The sequence below is a fragment of the Rhipicephalus sanguineus genome, unplaced genomic scaffold, assembly GCF_013339695.2.
Source record: "Rhipicephalus sanguineus isolate Rsan-2018 unplaced genomic scaffold, BIME_Rsan_1.4 Seq883, whole genome shotgun sequence".
NCBI classification, from domain to species: Eukaryota; Metazoa; Arthropoda; class Arachnida; order Ixodida; family Ixodidae; genus Rhipicephalus; species Rhipicephalus sanguineus.
This window is the reverse complement of record NW_023616206.1, coordinates 1-14,515: the sequence shown is the minus strand read 5'-3', so window position 1 is coordinate 14,515 and position 14,515 is coordinate 1. Positions and strand designations below refer to the sequence as shown.

The window sequence follows — 14,515 nt, the reverse complement described above, 5'->3', positions numbered from 1 at the left end:
TCGAAAGTTGCGCAGCGCTCGTAAATTCGAAAAAAAAAAAAGAAAGCGAGATCATGGCTCGGGTGCATCAGAAGCATCCAGCGGAGGACGGCGTGGTGGCGGAACGCGATTCATCGGTCGAAATGCCGACTTCACCTGTGTTGGCGGCCGCCTCGACGAGGTCAGTGATAGGCAGAGTGGTAGAAGGATCGACACGACGTTCTTGACCAGTGCCGATCGTGCGCAACAGCAGATACAGACTGAAGATAAGATCTCCAGCTTATCGGCAACTTCCGCTAGCGAGCGCAAGCTGCGGACGCTCGCAACAGCGTGCGAGGGCTCTGACCCGTCGGCGGCTAACTACGGGATCGTCGACTTCTCCGCAATCAACAAACTGCTTGAAAGGACATGCAATGGGGCCGTTTCGATTGGAAAATGTGATAAACTACTCTCCTGGTGTCTTATAAGGCATTTATTTGCAAAGTAAAGCATTTTTACTTGTGTAGCGCTCTTTGAAGATACCGAGTTTTGTTTTTTGCTTTTTTCTCAGTTTCAATTTTTTGGCCACCTTTCATTCTTCTGGCCGAGCGTTTCTCAGCTTTGGTACACTCGGTTTTGATCATTTTTGTATTACTGAAAAGCTGGATCTTTAGTGAGTGCAACAAAGTGTCATATGTTACTATAGAAAAGCGTAAATTTTTACCAGAGAGAAAATAACAAAAATATATTTTCTCGGTAGTCGAATGGCGAACTTTGAAGCTTCATAACTTATGTTGTAGGAAAGCTAGAACCATAAAATATGCTTTTTGCACTCTTTGATAACTGTAGAATGCAATGACATTTAATTCAGCAGGATCCGAGTAGCCAATTTATTAAAAAGGTGATCAAATGAAATTTTAATTAATGATTAATTAAAAAATAGTCGTAAGGGCTACATAAAAACTGAGTTCATATTTGATATTTACATATGTAAATACATGATCACTGAAGTTTTCATCATCCTAACTTAAATAAAAAGATGCTTTATGTCAAAGTGCCTCCTCCCCCCTTAAGAAGTGATAATGTATTGCCTGCGGGGTCAATATACTGTCAGACTCCACTTGATGCATCATTGGTAAAATAAAAATAACTAATTTCCTTTGCGGGAGCATGCAAGGCTTGCTTCAAAGAACGGTATGACAAAAGCAAGAGAAACTCTTCATCACGACACATTTGCTATTCCAGAAGTGCAGTCTATGAACACCGCTCAACTTGAATATTATGCACGTAGCTGTGCTCATCAAGCAGTCAAGAACAATTCGGGGGCTCACTCACCTGGAGCTGTTCTGGCGTCATGGCCATGATGTGTCCTGGTGTGGGTGTAGCCATGGCCATAGCCTTGGCACCTGTAGGTGTAACACCAGATGGCGTCATAGTGGATGAAGGTGTCATGGCTGATGGTGTCTGCGGTGTCTGGTTGCCCATCTGTGATGATGGCGTCTCGTCCCAACGAGAACGCCGTTTGGACGCACTCGGTGTGGGCGTGTCCTGTATCAAGTCAGCGCCACCAGTGCGGTCTGTACGAGGCGTCTCCGCCCAGCCACTGCCGTGACCAGGAGTTTCTGCAAGCAGCATAAATAAAAATGCTCCAGCCTCACTTTTGTATGACAAAGGCATGTGTTGCAGTTCAATTCATTCGGTGCTGCTTTTGAAGCAAATACCAGTTCCATGAAAAGTACCCGTCTGGCAAATCTTAGTGCATACAGCATACGAACATCACAACAGCATATGGAAGGAATTGACAGGTTTGTTCAGAATATCACTTAGACCTCGCTGGTATTCACAAGTGCTTCTTTACATGACCAGCATAAAAAGTGACTAAGGTGAAGGGAAAAGAACACAAATGCGGCACTGTCACTCAAGTCGTTTGTTGCGCTAGTCATGTCAAGATACATCATCCAACTCATCCAGCAAATAATCATTCTTGCTAGTGCTTTAGAGTTGCATCATAGTGCAAAGCCTGGTCACCTCTTTCTGTCTTGGGTGTTTCATCCCAGCGATTTCTACGTGCGCTGGGTGTCCCAGGTGCAGCTCCTTTCTGCGTTCCTCCTGGTGTTTCATGCCCGGGTGTGGCATGGCCCGGTGTTGCATGGGCTGGAGTAGGGTCCCACATGCGGGTGCTAGAGTAACCCGGTGTCGCTCCTGGTGTCTCAGAACCCTTTGCTCTGCCTGGCGTCTCATCCCAACGAGCATGTGATGGTGTCTGTGAAGACTGTGACGGCAAAACAAAAGCACAGCTCAGACAGGATTGCAGCGAACGTGGCGTGCTGTTTGCAATAAGGACATACAACATGGAGTTGTGCGTGCGTGGTGCCCTTAAGCACATCAGGCCAATGCATCTCAGAAAGCTTTGTGAAATACGTAAGGGGAGGGGGGAAGACACTTGTTCTTTCCTCAATGAAACCTCTGTAGGTATGCACCAAGGTTCATTCCTGGACACTAGAAGTAGCTATTGCTCCACCAAACACGAGTAAAATTAATGCTGCAGCTCGCACTTTTACAAGATAATGCAAAAACAGCTGCCTCCTCAGCGTTTAACCTTTCTATATATAACAAACAAATCTTGCTCATTGCAACCCTGTCCAGCCGTCAGAGCTCTCTTCGATCAATTGCGGTGAGATAATTTAGAGCTGTTACATTAAAACAGCACACAAAATGATCTGCGAAAACTTCAGTTGCACTGTCACAGGTATCCAGTGTATCCTTTAGGTAAGCCTAAATATAACAACACAACAATAGAAATTATTGGGTCAGTGCCTACCTCAGCCGCATCCCAGCTAGACTTCTTTTTGGCAGGCGTCTGAGGTGTCTCATCACCAGCCTGGTCCCAACGCCTGCGTTTCACAGCTGGAGAAAAAAAAACACACACATTAGCTTCAAGGAACACACTGTGGCTACTATGCTGATGTGTTACTTACCGGGTGCAGCCTGCTTGACTTCACCATTGGACGGCACTGACTGCAGTTCTCCTGCCTTGGCTTTGTCGGCCAGTTTGCGACGCAGCTCAGCCTACGCAATGCAAAAAAAAGGGGAAGTGTCAATAGAGTCAGTGCAACAATTTTGTAACATCTACACAATGGCAACGCATCCTTCTCTGAACGGTACTATTAAAATATATCGCTAACATCTTGCTACAGCTACAAAGCAATGTTAACATCTGTTAACACGAAGTGCCAGGCTTATTTCCATGAACAGGGCGCAACTGCAACCTCTAATGACACGACAAAATGGAAATATGTCAGTAGCATGTTGGACGTGATCCATCAGCAAAATCTTTACTGTGATTTACAAACTGGAGAAGTGGCGAAAGGCGGGCTGGTTGGTACATAACTTGGAACTTGAAAAACAGCGCAAAGACAGGACGAAGGAAAGTGACACACAGACGGGTGCTGACTGCCAACAGAAATTTTTATTGATGAAACCAAGTCACGCATGTGATATAAAATATTATAACCTTATCATATTTTTCACTCTTTCATCTATCTACTTATTCTTGGTTTCGTCAATAAAAATTTCAGTTGGCAGTCAGCACCCTGTCCGTGTGTCACTTTCCTTCGTCCTGTCTTTGCGCCGTTTTTCAAGTTTTCAATTTACTATGATGCCAATGGCATTCTAGGCCAATGCAACTTCAAGGACTTCATTACCTCCCTGGTGGCTTATCAGATAATTGTGTGCTCACTAACACATCACTACAACCAGTGAGAGCAAGAGGGCTCACTAATAAAACGAGAGGCTGCGCTCACCTGATCCTTTGTGAGTGCCTGTTCCTGCATGATCACAGTGTAAGTTCTTGACTTCATGTCTGGCGTCTTGCCGCCTGCATCAGTGGAAAAAGCAAAGCAAGGCAGCCTGTGCCGTCAGCTCCAAGAGAAATAACGTGTCTACCCTGCACATGCTCAGCCCTGACCCACCCACACCTCACCAACAACTCACCCCCCCCAACCCCCTTTATCCAAAGTGGCAATCACAAGACGTTAAGACATAATTTATTAAAACCAACAAAACTTGTAATAAGCAATGTTACAAGACAAAATCTGCGCAATAAAAAGAAAAACAAGGAAAGCCAGCCCATAGGACACCAGCCCAGATGCCCACCCCCCCTGGAAGAAGCCACAGCGCCTACAACTGTACGTAAATACAACAATGCCCACTACAACACAGCAACAAATCTTGCAAGGGCCCTGAAATCTGCCCGTGGCACATTTTTCCCGTCGGTAAGGTTGATCCAAAGACTTTCCCCAACTCAACTTCACTTAAAGTATGAAGTTGAAGCATTCAATACCCTCTTAAATGATGTGGTTCTGGTGCCAAATATAGAAATTAAGGCAACAGATAACTGATTGAAGGAGTCCACTTGAATGTTTATTACAAATTTAGGATTTTGCTGAAGCGATAATCCAATTTACTACTATACCTGTCCCAACGATCATGCACCAAGCTTAAAATAAAAATTACGCAACTGTATATGAATAAGACCAAGTTCATGTTATTTATGGCCGTGTTTGAAAACCACCGATAATTTTTCGTCCACGACATCTAGTTATTACATTAATGTAATTATCAAAATTTTTTATTGTTGTAGTTGTCAAAATGCCTATTAAGGTGGTTGTAGTAAAATGAAAGACATCCAAAGTGAGGTGCTTCCAATAAAGCCCACGTCGCATATTTACTTATTCAGGGAAATAAAAAATGCCAAATGACTTCAAGAGAACATGCTAGAGCGCCAAGGCATACTAGTTGTAAAGCTACCTCATGCTTGTCTACATAAATACCAGAGTGCAACACAAGGTTGCTTACCTGAATGCACACCACAGCTGGTAAGCAACCAGTTATCAATGAAAAAGTGAAGTCTGGTCATTGACAGGGCATAAGCGATTCAGTTCTGGAGTACTTACATAAAATTTAATGTTAAGTGCGGACAAATGCTGCAAGTGAAGATGGGGAAGTTTTATAATTACGGCCAGGATAGAGTCATACCACAGATCTAATGTAACTGTCTTGTGAACACTTCTCTTCCACAGACAGCATACACAGCGAACACACACCTCAATGACATTGCAACTATTCCCAAGGTGCAGTAATATATACCTGAACATTTTACAGCACCACTTTGATTAGGAGCAAGAATATTTCAGGAGTGGGATTTCATAACTAGGCAAACATACATATCCCAAATAAGTTTTTGAAACAATTTCAAGTTGCATGTAATTTTAAATGTTTTGAGTTATACTCACTGAAGAATGAATAAATGTGATGAAAAGTGTGCATGCACAGAAAGAGGGGGAAGGGGCCCAGCCCAGCATTGGACATTGCAGCTCGCCAATCTTAGCACACATCTATACAAGTGAATGCAAATATTGGCATTTAGATGCAACTACAATGAATTGTCCTGGTTATGATGCAGCTTTGGTGCTCTCTTTGGTGCCCATGCTTAGTTTTCTCATGACCCCTCCCTGACAAAATGCGAGCCTTACAGGATGTTGGCTTTAAAATTTCTGTTGCAGAGCAATGTGAACAGAAAGCCAAAGGCTATGCATTGCTGTTGCAAAATGTAAGAACTCATCAGCTGCAGCAACAATAGAACCACAAGTACAACAGAAGTATTTGTTGTGTGTGAGATCTGAACCTGCCTAAACCATGTTCCAAATCAGAACATTCAATTTTACCTTTGTAGCTATGCACTCCGGCATAGTGAGCTCAAACTATCTGGGAACTAAGCTTCACAAAGAAATGAAGAAAGTGGTAATTTAAGCTTGTCAGTGCATTACCAATGAAAGTCGGTGACAAACCAGATTTTTCAATTTGACATCAGGCCTAGATTTGATATCTCCCACGTCCTCTTGTAAGTGCCATCCCATTAGCTGAAAACCCAATCTATTGAGGTCTGTCAAATTTAATTTGCACTGCTTGTTGTAGTTCTGCGAGTGCGAATAACAAACACAACATGCTGGTGCTATGTTGCAGTGGTGCTATAAATAGCTAATTGCAGCACCTCATTGACTACATCAGATCGACTACTAGCGACAGCAGCGCAAGCACCAAATGAGGTGGCGCCCTCCCAGGAGGGGTTCCCCTCTTGTGGGAGGGCACTGGGCTGGCGCTGAGGGCAGGGCATACGTACGTGTCAGCCCTGGCTGCCAGCTCTGGCCAGGTCATCCTCTAAACAAGCGTCGCTGGGGCAATCAAGGAGAGCCTAAAAATACCTCCTGCTCATTAGTGCCTCCCCACATCGCGCCCCCCCACAACACACAGACACACCACCCCACCCATATGCGCGAACTGGGGGGCAGCCAAGACAAAGAAAAGAACCCCTGGTCGCATACTTTACCTGTGGGGGAGGTACCCCAACTCGTGGCGGCACATCTGCTGCAAGGGCTGATGTACACAGGACAGACACGCACACCAGTTTATAGGGCTGCCCCCCTCCCCCCCTCTCATCACCCACTCGACTGCTTTCAAGTACTGTCCTTACACCTGAATGACTAGACTAGCAGCTACCCTCTGACGCTACCATGTAGTACTTTTGACCTGACTCGATACACTTCACATCACAGTTTCTTTTGTTGACTTGGGCACTGCAGAGCCTTAGAACATACCAGATGATGTACAGCCATTCTCTTACTAACCATGAAAGCTCAGAAACATATGAAATATTGCGCCTTGCGCCAGTCGAGCCACCTTTCATTAATACAATGCAGGGAACATTGTGGAAGCTTAAGATTTGACCCAAGTCGTCCAAAGCACAGATTAGGGCAACCTAGAGCCTCCTGGCATGTCAAGTAACACAAAAAATACCAAGTGCTGTGGATAGATGCAGTTTCTTCAGTCAGTGCCAAATGCAATGCAAGGCCCAAGTATCATGCAAAACAAAGCTGGCGCTGCAATCTGTCTAATCTGTTAACTGCTCTGTCTATGCTACCTATTGTCCTTTCCACTGACACTCCAGATCCACAAGAGCTAAGCCTGTGCAACGTTGGCACTTACGGATAACCACTCCATATTTAAGTAAGAAAAAGAACAAAAGTTGGCCCAAGAAGGAAACAGTGTGCCGCTGCCGTAGCTTGAAGAGGAGGGAAAAAATTGAACGACAGGCATTAGTGAAGGCAGCGTATGCAGACGCGCACTCTGCAGCATGTCACCCTTGTGTTCTTTTGAGCCCAACACAGCTCAGCCCCGCCAACAGTGTTTCACACACCTGAGTGCACACTCAAGGCTGCCAACAACTTGCTCCTTACACAAGTCCACATACCAAGCAAGCATCAGCTTGGCTTTTTGTGCTGCTCTAGCACAGGAGAGATTTTGTTGGGGAATGTACCGTACAGAAAAATCTCATTAATTCAGAATTTTTTATTTTGGAACTCCACTTCATTCGAAGAATTTCTGCAGTCCCACAATTTTTAATGTAAATTTGAGTGGGTAATTTGAAGCGGCAGTCAGCACCAGCATATTTCATTGAAAAACTCCAGGAGCTGGCCCTTGAATAGTTGAAAATTCCAGGAGATCAAAAAAAAAAAAAGAATTGTTCCCCTTTATTGGGTGCCACTTTATATCACTAAGGCCTCAAAAGCTAAAAAAAAAAAGGTTTAGCTAATGTGTAAATGACGTGCACTTATTTTATTTACTGCGACAATTACATCAATTCAAACCTTTCCTTGTAGCCTTTACTGATGCAGCTGTGCTGCCTACACGACAAGCCCAAGGAGGCAACATCCGTTGCCACATTTGCTCCACTGTCAAAGCAAAATTTATTCATTTCGATATACCCCTGTACACATACACAAGGAACATTCCTACACTAATAATTTAGAAAACACACGAATGAAAATTTTGGAAAAATAAGACACCTCATATGCCGGGAAATGCAGCAATTCTATGTTCTGGCATCATGCCATAAACAGGGAGTAGCATACTGGGCTTAGGATGTCGGAACACTAACAGCATTCAGGGAAAAATTCCACAATACTACTTCTCCGGCAGATACTGATAGGATGACATGGCATGTAGAATTTTGGTGGCAAAAGAAGCTGGTGACAGCCTTGTGTGAGCAATAAACAAAACATTGCAGGTGATATGTGGCACAGTGCGAAATATCACTCACATCAAAAAGACTTGAAAATGCCACGGGTTCACTGGGCAAACAGTGGACACAGGTGCTCAATGTGCACCCTGTTTTCTGCGCTCAATTTGAGCAGTGTGGTGACTAGATACCGCCACACAATAAGGACCACACTACACAGGTTCTGCTGCTAATACTTACCCTGGTACTCATTACACTTGCGAACATCTGGTGACAGCGCCAGCATGAAGGGAAGCATTTGGTTGTACAAGCTCACTATCACTGGCTGCAATTTTAGGTCACTGGTGGCCCACTGTTCATGGCCTGCTGCCTTATGTGCCAACATCCATAGACAGCCAATCCATTTGCCGGTGCGCACGTATTTCAGTGCTTCGTGCGTATAATGTTGCCCACACGCCACATAAGAAGCATGCAGAATTTACTAGTTGGGCATTCTGTTCACATGAATACCTCACTTTTTTTTTTTTTCACCATGCAACCTTAGGTGCAGTGCAATGACAATGTCCTAAAATGGCTTCCTCTTGTAACATTGTGCTCAGAGTGAAATGAATTACAGCTGCTACTGCTCCACAGTTGTGTGTCACCAAAAACAAATGGGGCAGCAAACAAAGCTAAAGTAAAGGCCAACCAATGTCATCATTCACTGCAACAAACAAGTCACCTTTTCTTTGAGGAGGTACAAATTTATTACTTTTTGCTTATGTATGGGCTGTACTCTTGAATTAGGAATAAAGGTTACGAAAAAAGAAAAAACAATCGGTAACAATATGCCCCTTAAAGAAGGGTTATACAGTATGCAGTGCAACTTCACCCATGCATGATGCACTCTTACTAGTACAGTAATACCTCGTTAACTCGAAGTAGTAAGAACCAGAAAAAATTTTGAGATAAGCGAAGTGCAAATTCCTTTAAGAAGTCAAGTTCTATCTAAAAACATTATCACTAATGACCAGTTTCTTAACAGGAGCACCTAACACAAGAGCGCTCTTTGTAACGGTTTCAAAGAAAAATTGTGACATACCAGAGCTATCAACCAGCTGTGTTTTTCATCAATGCCTTTTTATTTAGTACAGAAAGACCGACTAAGGCTGGTATGCCTCTCAGTAACACTTGCACCTAGCAAAGCTTTCTCGAGTTGTTTAACACATCGCATGTGGCGATCGTCCACGCCGCTGTACTCAACTTTATTTCGCATCAAGCGAAGCATGTTTCTTGTTTCGGCTGATGTCGTCACCCTTTGAGTAGCTGCATCGACACTGCCGCAATCACCAGCGTGACAGAAAACGGTCAAGCCAGCCGATGTTGCAGGTGAGATCGGTGTAGCTCACCGCTAAGTCCAGGGAATCGGTCTTCTCTGTAAATCTTGTGACTGGAAGGGGCTCCTCTCGCATGATGCAACCACACAATCAGCGCCGTTTTGACATCCGGAAACTTCGAGCCTCGAATCAGCTTCTTTGATTAGGGTTACCTTTCTTTGCAGCATCAGTGACTTGCTTTGCTTTGGCAGCGTTATCCTATCGCACGGCTGATGAAAAAATCCGCACGACATGCCTTACGTAAATAAAATACTAAGGGTGTGCGAATATTCGAAATTTCGAATATTTTTCGAATAGTGTTTGCTATTCGATTCGATTCGCACTGAAATTTTACTATTCGAACTATTCGAACTTCCCAAAGACAAATGCAGTCAACGTCCGGTTGAAAGTGACCCCTTCAGATTTTCAATATGCTTCACCTCATTACACTCTCGTATTGCGGCAAAGCTGCCTTTCAAGCTCCGTTACGGTCGAACTTAGCCAAGAGATGGAAGTGGTCCCTAGATTTTCAATATGCTTCACCTCATCACCCCCCGTATTGCGGCAAAGCTGCCTTTCAAGCTCCGTTACGGTCGAGCTTAGCCAAGAGACAAAGTCTGGTTGGAAGTGGTCCCTAGATTTTCAGTATGCTTCACCTCATCACCCCCCGTATTGCGGCAAAGCTGCCTTTCAAGCTCCGTTACGGTCGAACTGAGGCAAGAGACAGTCAACGTCCGATTAAAAGTGGTCCCTAGATTTTCAATATGCTTCACCTCTTCACACCTCCGTATTGCGGCAAAGCTGCCTTTCAAGGTCCGTTACGGTTGAACTTAGCCAAGAGACAGTCAACGTCCGTTTGAAAGTGGTCCCTAGATTTTCAATATGCTTCACCTCATCACACCCCGGTATTGCGGCAAAGCTGCCTTTCAAGCTCCGCTATGGTCGCAAATGTATTAACTCAAGAAAACGCTGGTTCCAATATGGAGATGAAAGATGTGGCAGAGTTGGGGGCTCAATTAATGTTGTTTTGGACCTGAAATTTTGGCAGGAAGTCCGAAAAGTCGGACGCCGAAGCTTTTTAGCATCCAAAATTTCAGATGTTCTTATATATCGACGTCTACGAGGCAGATTTGGAACTCCGGACTTGAAGGGAGCAAACCCTTGTCTGCCACATCACTTGGCCTTCCACAGAAGTTGAAGGAGAAGGAGTGGCTGAGGAAATGGCATCTCTGCCTATCACGTGTAAAGTGTTGTCACCAACACTTTGGTTGCACCAAATCATGTACATAACTACAATTCGGCCTCTACATTGCCTCACTCTTGATAAGAAAGACAACTATGAAATATGACCCCACCAGCGCTTCATCAACCTAGCGAAAAGAAACACTTTCGTGTTGCTATCTCACAAGAACATACTTGGGGATTCTCTGCAACTTTTTCTGTAATTTCACTTCGAATTATTCGAAAAATGTTTGAGAAATATTCGAAAATTATTCGAAATTATTCGATTCGATTCGCACTCAATCTTTATTAATCGAATTCGCTTCGCACCCAAAATTTTGCTATTCGCACAGCTCTATAAAATACTGAAATTGCATATCTTAACGGTAAACAAAACGACGTGTATGAACCATGCTATTTTGCAGGGTCAGCCTCTGTGCATTTCTATAGCGTCATATGACGTGACACAGGGTTGCTTGACAAAGCTGTTATGCCGCTAGGTTTTGACTTCACATTCGGGAACAGTGTCAGCTTTGTTGTAAGCATGGCAGCCTCGCGCGAACCTTGTGAAATATATGACATTTTGCCGCTAGTATTTCATGAAACAGTTCGGCAGCGAAGTTTTTGTTCCACTCTCAGTCAACATTTCAAGATAACCAAAAGTGTCCACGGAAATACTTCGAGATAGAGGGCAATAAATACATTGCACCTATGGGAAATTGTTCAGTACCGCAGAAAATTTCGACTTAGCCGATTTTTCGAGATATGCGAGTTCGAGTTAACAAGGCATTACTGTATCTAGCATAATTCCTAGGCTCATTCATGCAGACACTGAATAAGCTGGTGCGTGATGAGTCCCATTCTTCCTAGATCTTAACATTCCAAGAATAGGGATCTACCTCATAACATAGCAGCAGCGCAGATCCGTTACTCTCTTGCAGTGTAAACTTCTTCATAGTCATCTATAAGCACTAGTATCTCCAATTTTTTTCAGGCAAGTGCTCTGAAGCTAACTTTCCTATGCTAGTACATGTGCAACGATCATTGCGCATTGGCTAGCTGCAATCATTCCATCGTAAACGGGCAGGTCCACTGTTTGCCCAGCTACAGATATCTGGCAAAACAAAACACATACCAAAGCACTACCAATCAGTCTACCAAAATGGTTCTACCAAATACACACCATCTGCAAAGGGATCCACACGTTCTGGTGAGATCATGAGTTTTCGTCGCTGGGCCCGATACTGGTCCTCTCGGTCAGCAATGCGGGGTACCCGGCGATCCGCAAACGGGTCATAGTCCTGGTCAGAGAAGAGAAGATTTGTAGATGCAGCATCATGCAAGACACAGTAAAATGTTAGTAAGAGAACTGTTGCACAGTCTTCTCATTCCAAATGAGAAGCATGCTTCATGGCATAGTCACCCAAAAGATGTTTCACCTTTCCAGTTACCACAAGGCTGATCGGAAAAAAATCTCAAGGCTGCGACAGGAATGTCCAAGGATAATAGTCAAATAAACAAACAAATTAAATTCATAATGTTTTTTTCTCAGAACTTCTGTAGTCTACTACGCAATTTTACATTTGGAGTCCATGCATTAATGATAGCAAGTGCAGTTTGGTGCGTTGAAAGGAAAATGAAAGTGAAATACTGACACACATGATCAGATCATTGAAATGTTTTAAATACAAGGAATTGGAGTGTGCGAGTTCGTTTTCTGTAATGAACAGTCGCCACCGGGCACATTCACAATGGAGTACTCCACAAGGGCAATTCCAGACCTCAGCGGTTGTTGACTAGTGCAGGCAGTCACATATCTGCTCACCTTGTCTGTAAGTTCTGCCAAGAAGGCAGATGGCAGGGGCATCTTCTTGGTCTGCATGAGACCTGTAGACTCATAGTCGTCATCCTGAAAGTGTAAAAAATGACAACCATAAAGCATCGGTGTCTACAGATGATCAAGAGATAGAAACAGTTCACTAGTTACTCAAAAACTACCACCGCTGCTTAGTCTGCATATTTGTACTGTTAACAAATAAGTGCAACAGGTGATTGCACAGATAAGTGCAGTTATCAAGCTTATCAAAAATTAACACATTCCTTCGAGGCACAGGCAAATCAGCTGCCAAACGACATCCCCTGCAAAGCTAACCCCTACCCCTCCCCAGCTGCAACAGCATCAAAGCTAAAGGGGCCCTGCAGACCTCACTATTAGATTTTATTGCCTCAAGAATCTACATGCCACAAAACTTTTTTTTAAATCCATCATGTGTAAGCAAAATCACAGGTAGTTATCACAGACTCCGAGCACCTTTTCTCTTTCGTCCCAACGAATGTGCTTTGAACTACATGGGGCAGGTGTAAGAAGTTGTCAGCATGTGTCATGGCCTTAGGCAGTCTCCCCCCCCCCTTTTTTTTCAATTTCACATTCAGTAGTAAATTAGGGATGACTACAAGAATCATTGCAAGGGAAAAAGAGGTGTGCACATAAGGCGAGATTGGTCTATTCACTTTATACAGGGGCACAACAGACACCACTGCCATGAATACCAAAGAGGTACTGTTTAAACCCTGCAAGTCTTTAATGTGAATGCTCAAAAACGAAAGAGTAGTATACTCACATCTGCGTCAGCATCATCGTTTGCTGCAATGGACGTGACGTAGCCATCGTACTTGCTCTGCGTGTGCCCATAGATGTCTTCGTCCATGTAAGCGCCATTGGCACTTGCTGTGAGGGGCACACCTTCACCATTGTCGAAGTTGCCCTGCTTGCCCACACCCGCCTTACGAGCCTGGATCTCACGGATCTGCGCCTCAATGTCTGCGACGACGAAAAGAAACAAATGCATGCAAACTTTAGCATGACAGAGTACTAACATAGTTTGGAATATTATGAGGTACAACAAAACTATAGCACTGTGTCTTAGGGATACCAAAAAGCAATCATGCATAACATAGAAGTTCCAGCAAATCACCAGCAAATCCCCGCTTGTATGTATAAAACACGTCAAACCGTGAGAAGTCACTGCGAGCGGTTACCTAAGGAACAAGTTCATTTTAATCAAACTTACGAGACACAATACTTATTTACCCGTGAAAGCGCAGTTCAACAAACGTACCGCAAGTCTCTCACAAGTTACCTATCCAAGTGACTGTGACCAAAAAGCATACGGATGTTAGTGTCACTGCACAGTGCAATATCTTATTACGCAATTACATCAATGTTTCATTGCGTTATCGGGCAACGTGACAAAGTAGCTACCAACAAAGCGAGCGCCTAGCTCGAAGGGACTTTAGTGTCGCGTGAGAATACCTGCAAGACTAACACAGGAAGCAGTGAGTAAACAATGATCTTTTGGGGATTCAGCAACTGTAAACATTAAGCGGTTCAGTCATAAAGCGCGCAAAACCACCACAAATGGCTCGAAACGGCGAAAACAATCTGCACCATCACAAAACTTGCGTGCTTTATGCATACGGATCTGCAAACAGCGACAGTACACTGCAACAGCCGGACAACGCTCAATCTTACCCGATGTACTGCGGCTGTCATCTCTAATATACTACCGACACTTTCACTAGCTCTTTAAGGACGCTCACGGGTCTTTCTGCCAGTGAATGCGAAAGTTCTACGACGCTTAACCAAAATCCAAGACAGACAGAATCTATTTTAGCAAACATTAGGCCTAACACGTCGTTAACAAATCGTCAGCAATGCTACTGTGTAACACCCTCACAGGTCCCAGGGCGCAAGTTCTTGCGAAGTATACTGCTAAGATACAGATATGTTCGTGCGATTTGAACTCATTTGCGTGCATGCACACTATAAAGCTTGCTTACCTTCGGCTGACACTGGTGGCGCGGCCATGTTTACTCTCTACATCTGCTGAAGAAGTACGTGATG

The 14,515-nt window shown here is 44.0% G+C and overlaps 1 protein-coding gene across 1 annotated transcript; it reads right to left on the bottom strand.

Moving 5' to 3' along the window:
• Positions 1 to 1,266: 1,266 nt before the first annotated feature.
• LOC119378577 (splicing factor 3B subunit 1) lies at positions 1,267 to 14,515 on the bottom strand. The gene is made up of 9 exons (XM_037647662.1): positions 14,452 to 14,515; positions 13,233 to 13,432; positions 12,437 to 12,520; positions 11,795 to 11,912; positions 3,762 to 3,835; positions 2,937 to 3,027; positions 2,780 to 2,865; positions 1,987 to 2,230; positions 1,267 to 1,580 (listed from the first exon to the last, which is right to left on the bottom strand). The coding sequence occupies exons 1-9, from the start codon at positions 14,477 to 14,479 to the stop codon at positions 1,267 to 1,269; spliced, it is 1,239 nt and encodes a 412-aa protein (XP_037503590.1). The 5' UTR covers positions 14,480 to 14,515.

What these genes read in the sequence shown, in the direction of transcription:
- LOC119378577 (XM_037647662.1), bottom strand. Translation starts at nt 14,479, where the DNA reads ATGGCCGCGCCACCAGTGTCAGCCGAAG. An exon ending in CTAGCTGGGATGCGGCTGAG is followed by an intron (nt 2,231 to 2,779) that starts GTAGGCACTGAC and finishes TTGCCGTCACAG; the next exon opens with TCTTCACAGACACCATCACA. An exon ending in AACACCCAAGACAGAAAGAG is followed by an intron (nt 1,581 to 1,986) that starts GTGACCAGGCTT and finishes TGCTGCTTGCAG; the next exon opens with AAACTCCTGGTCACGGCAGT.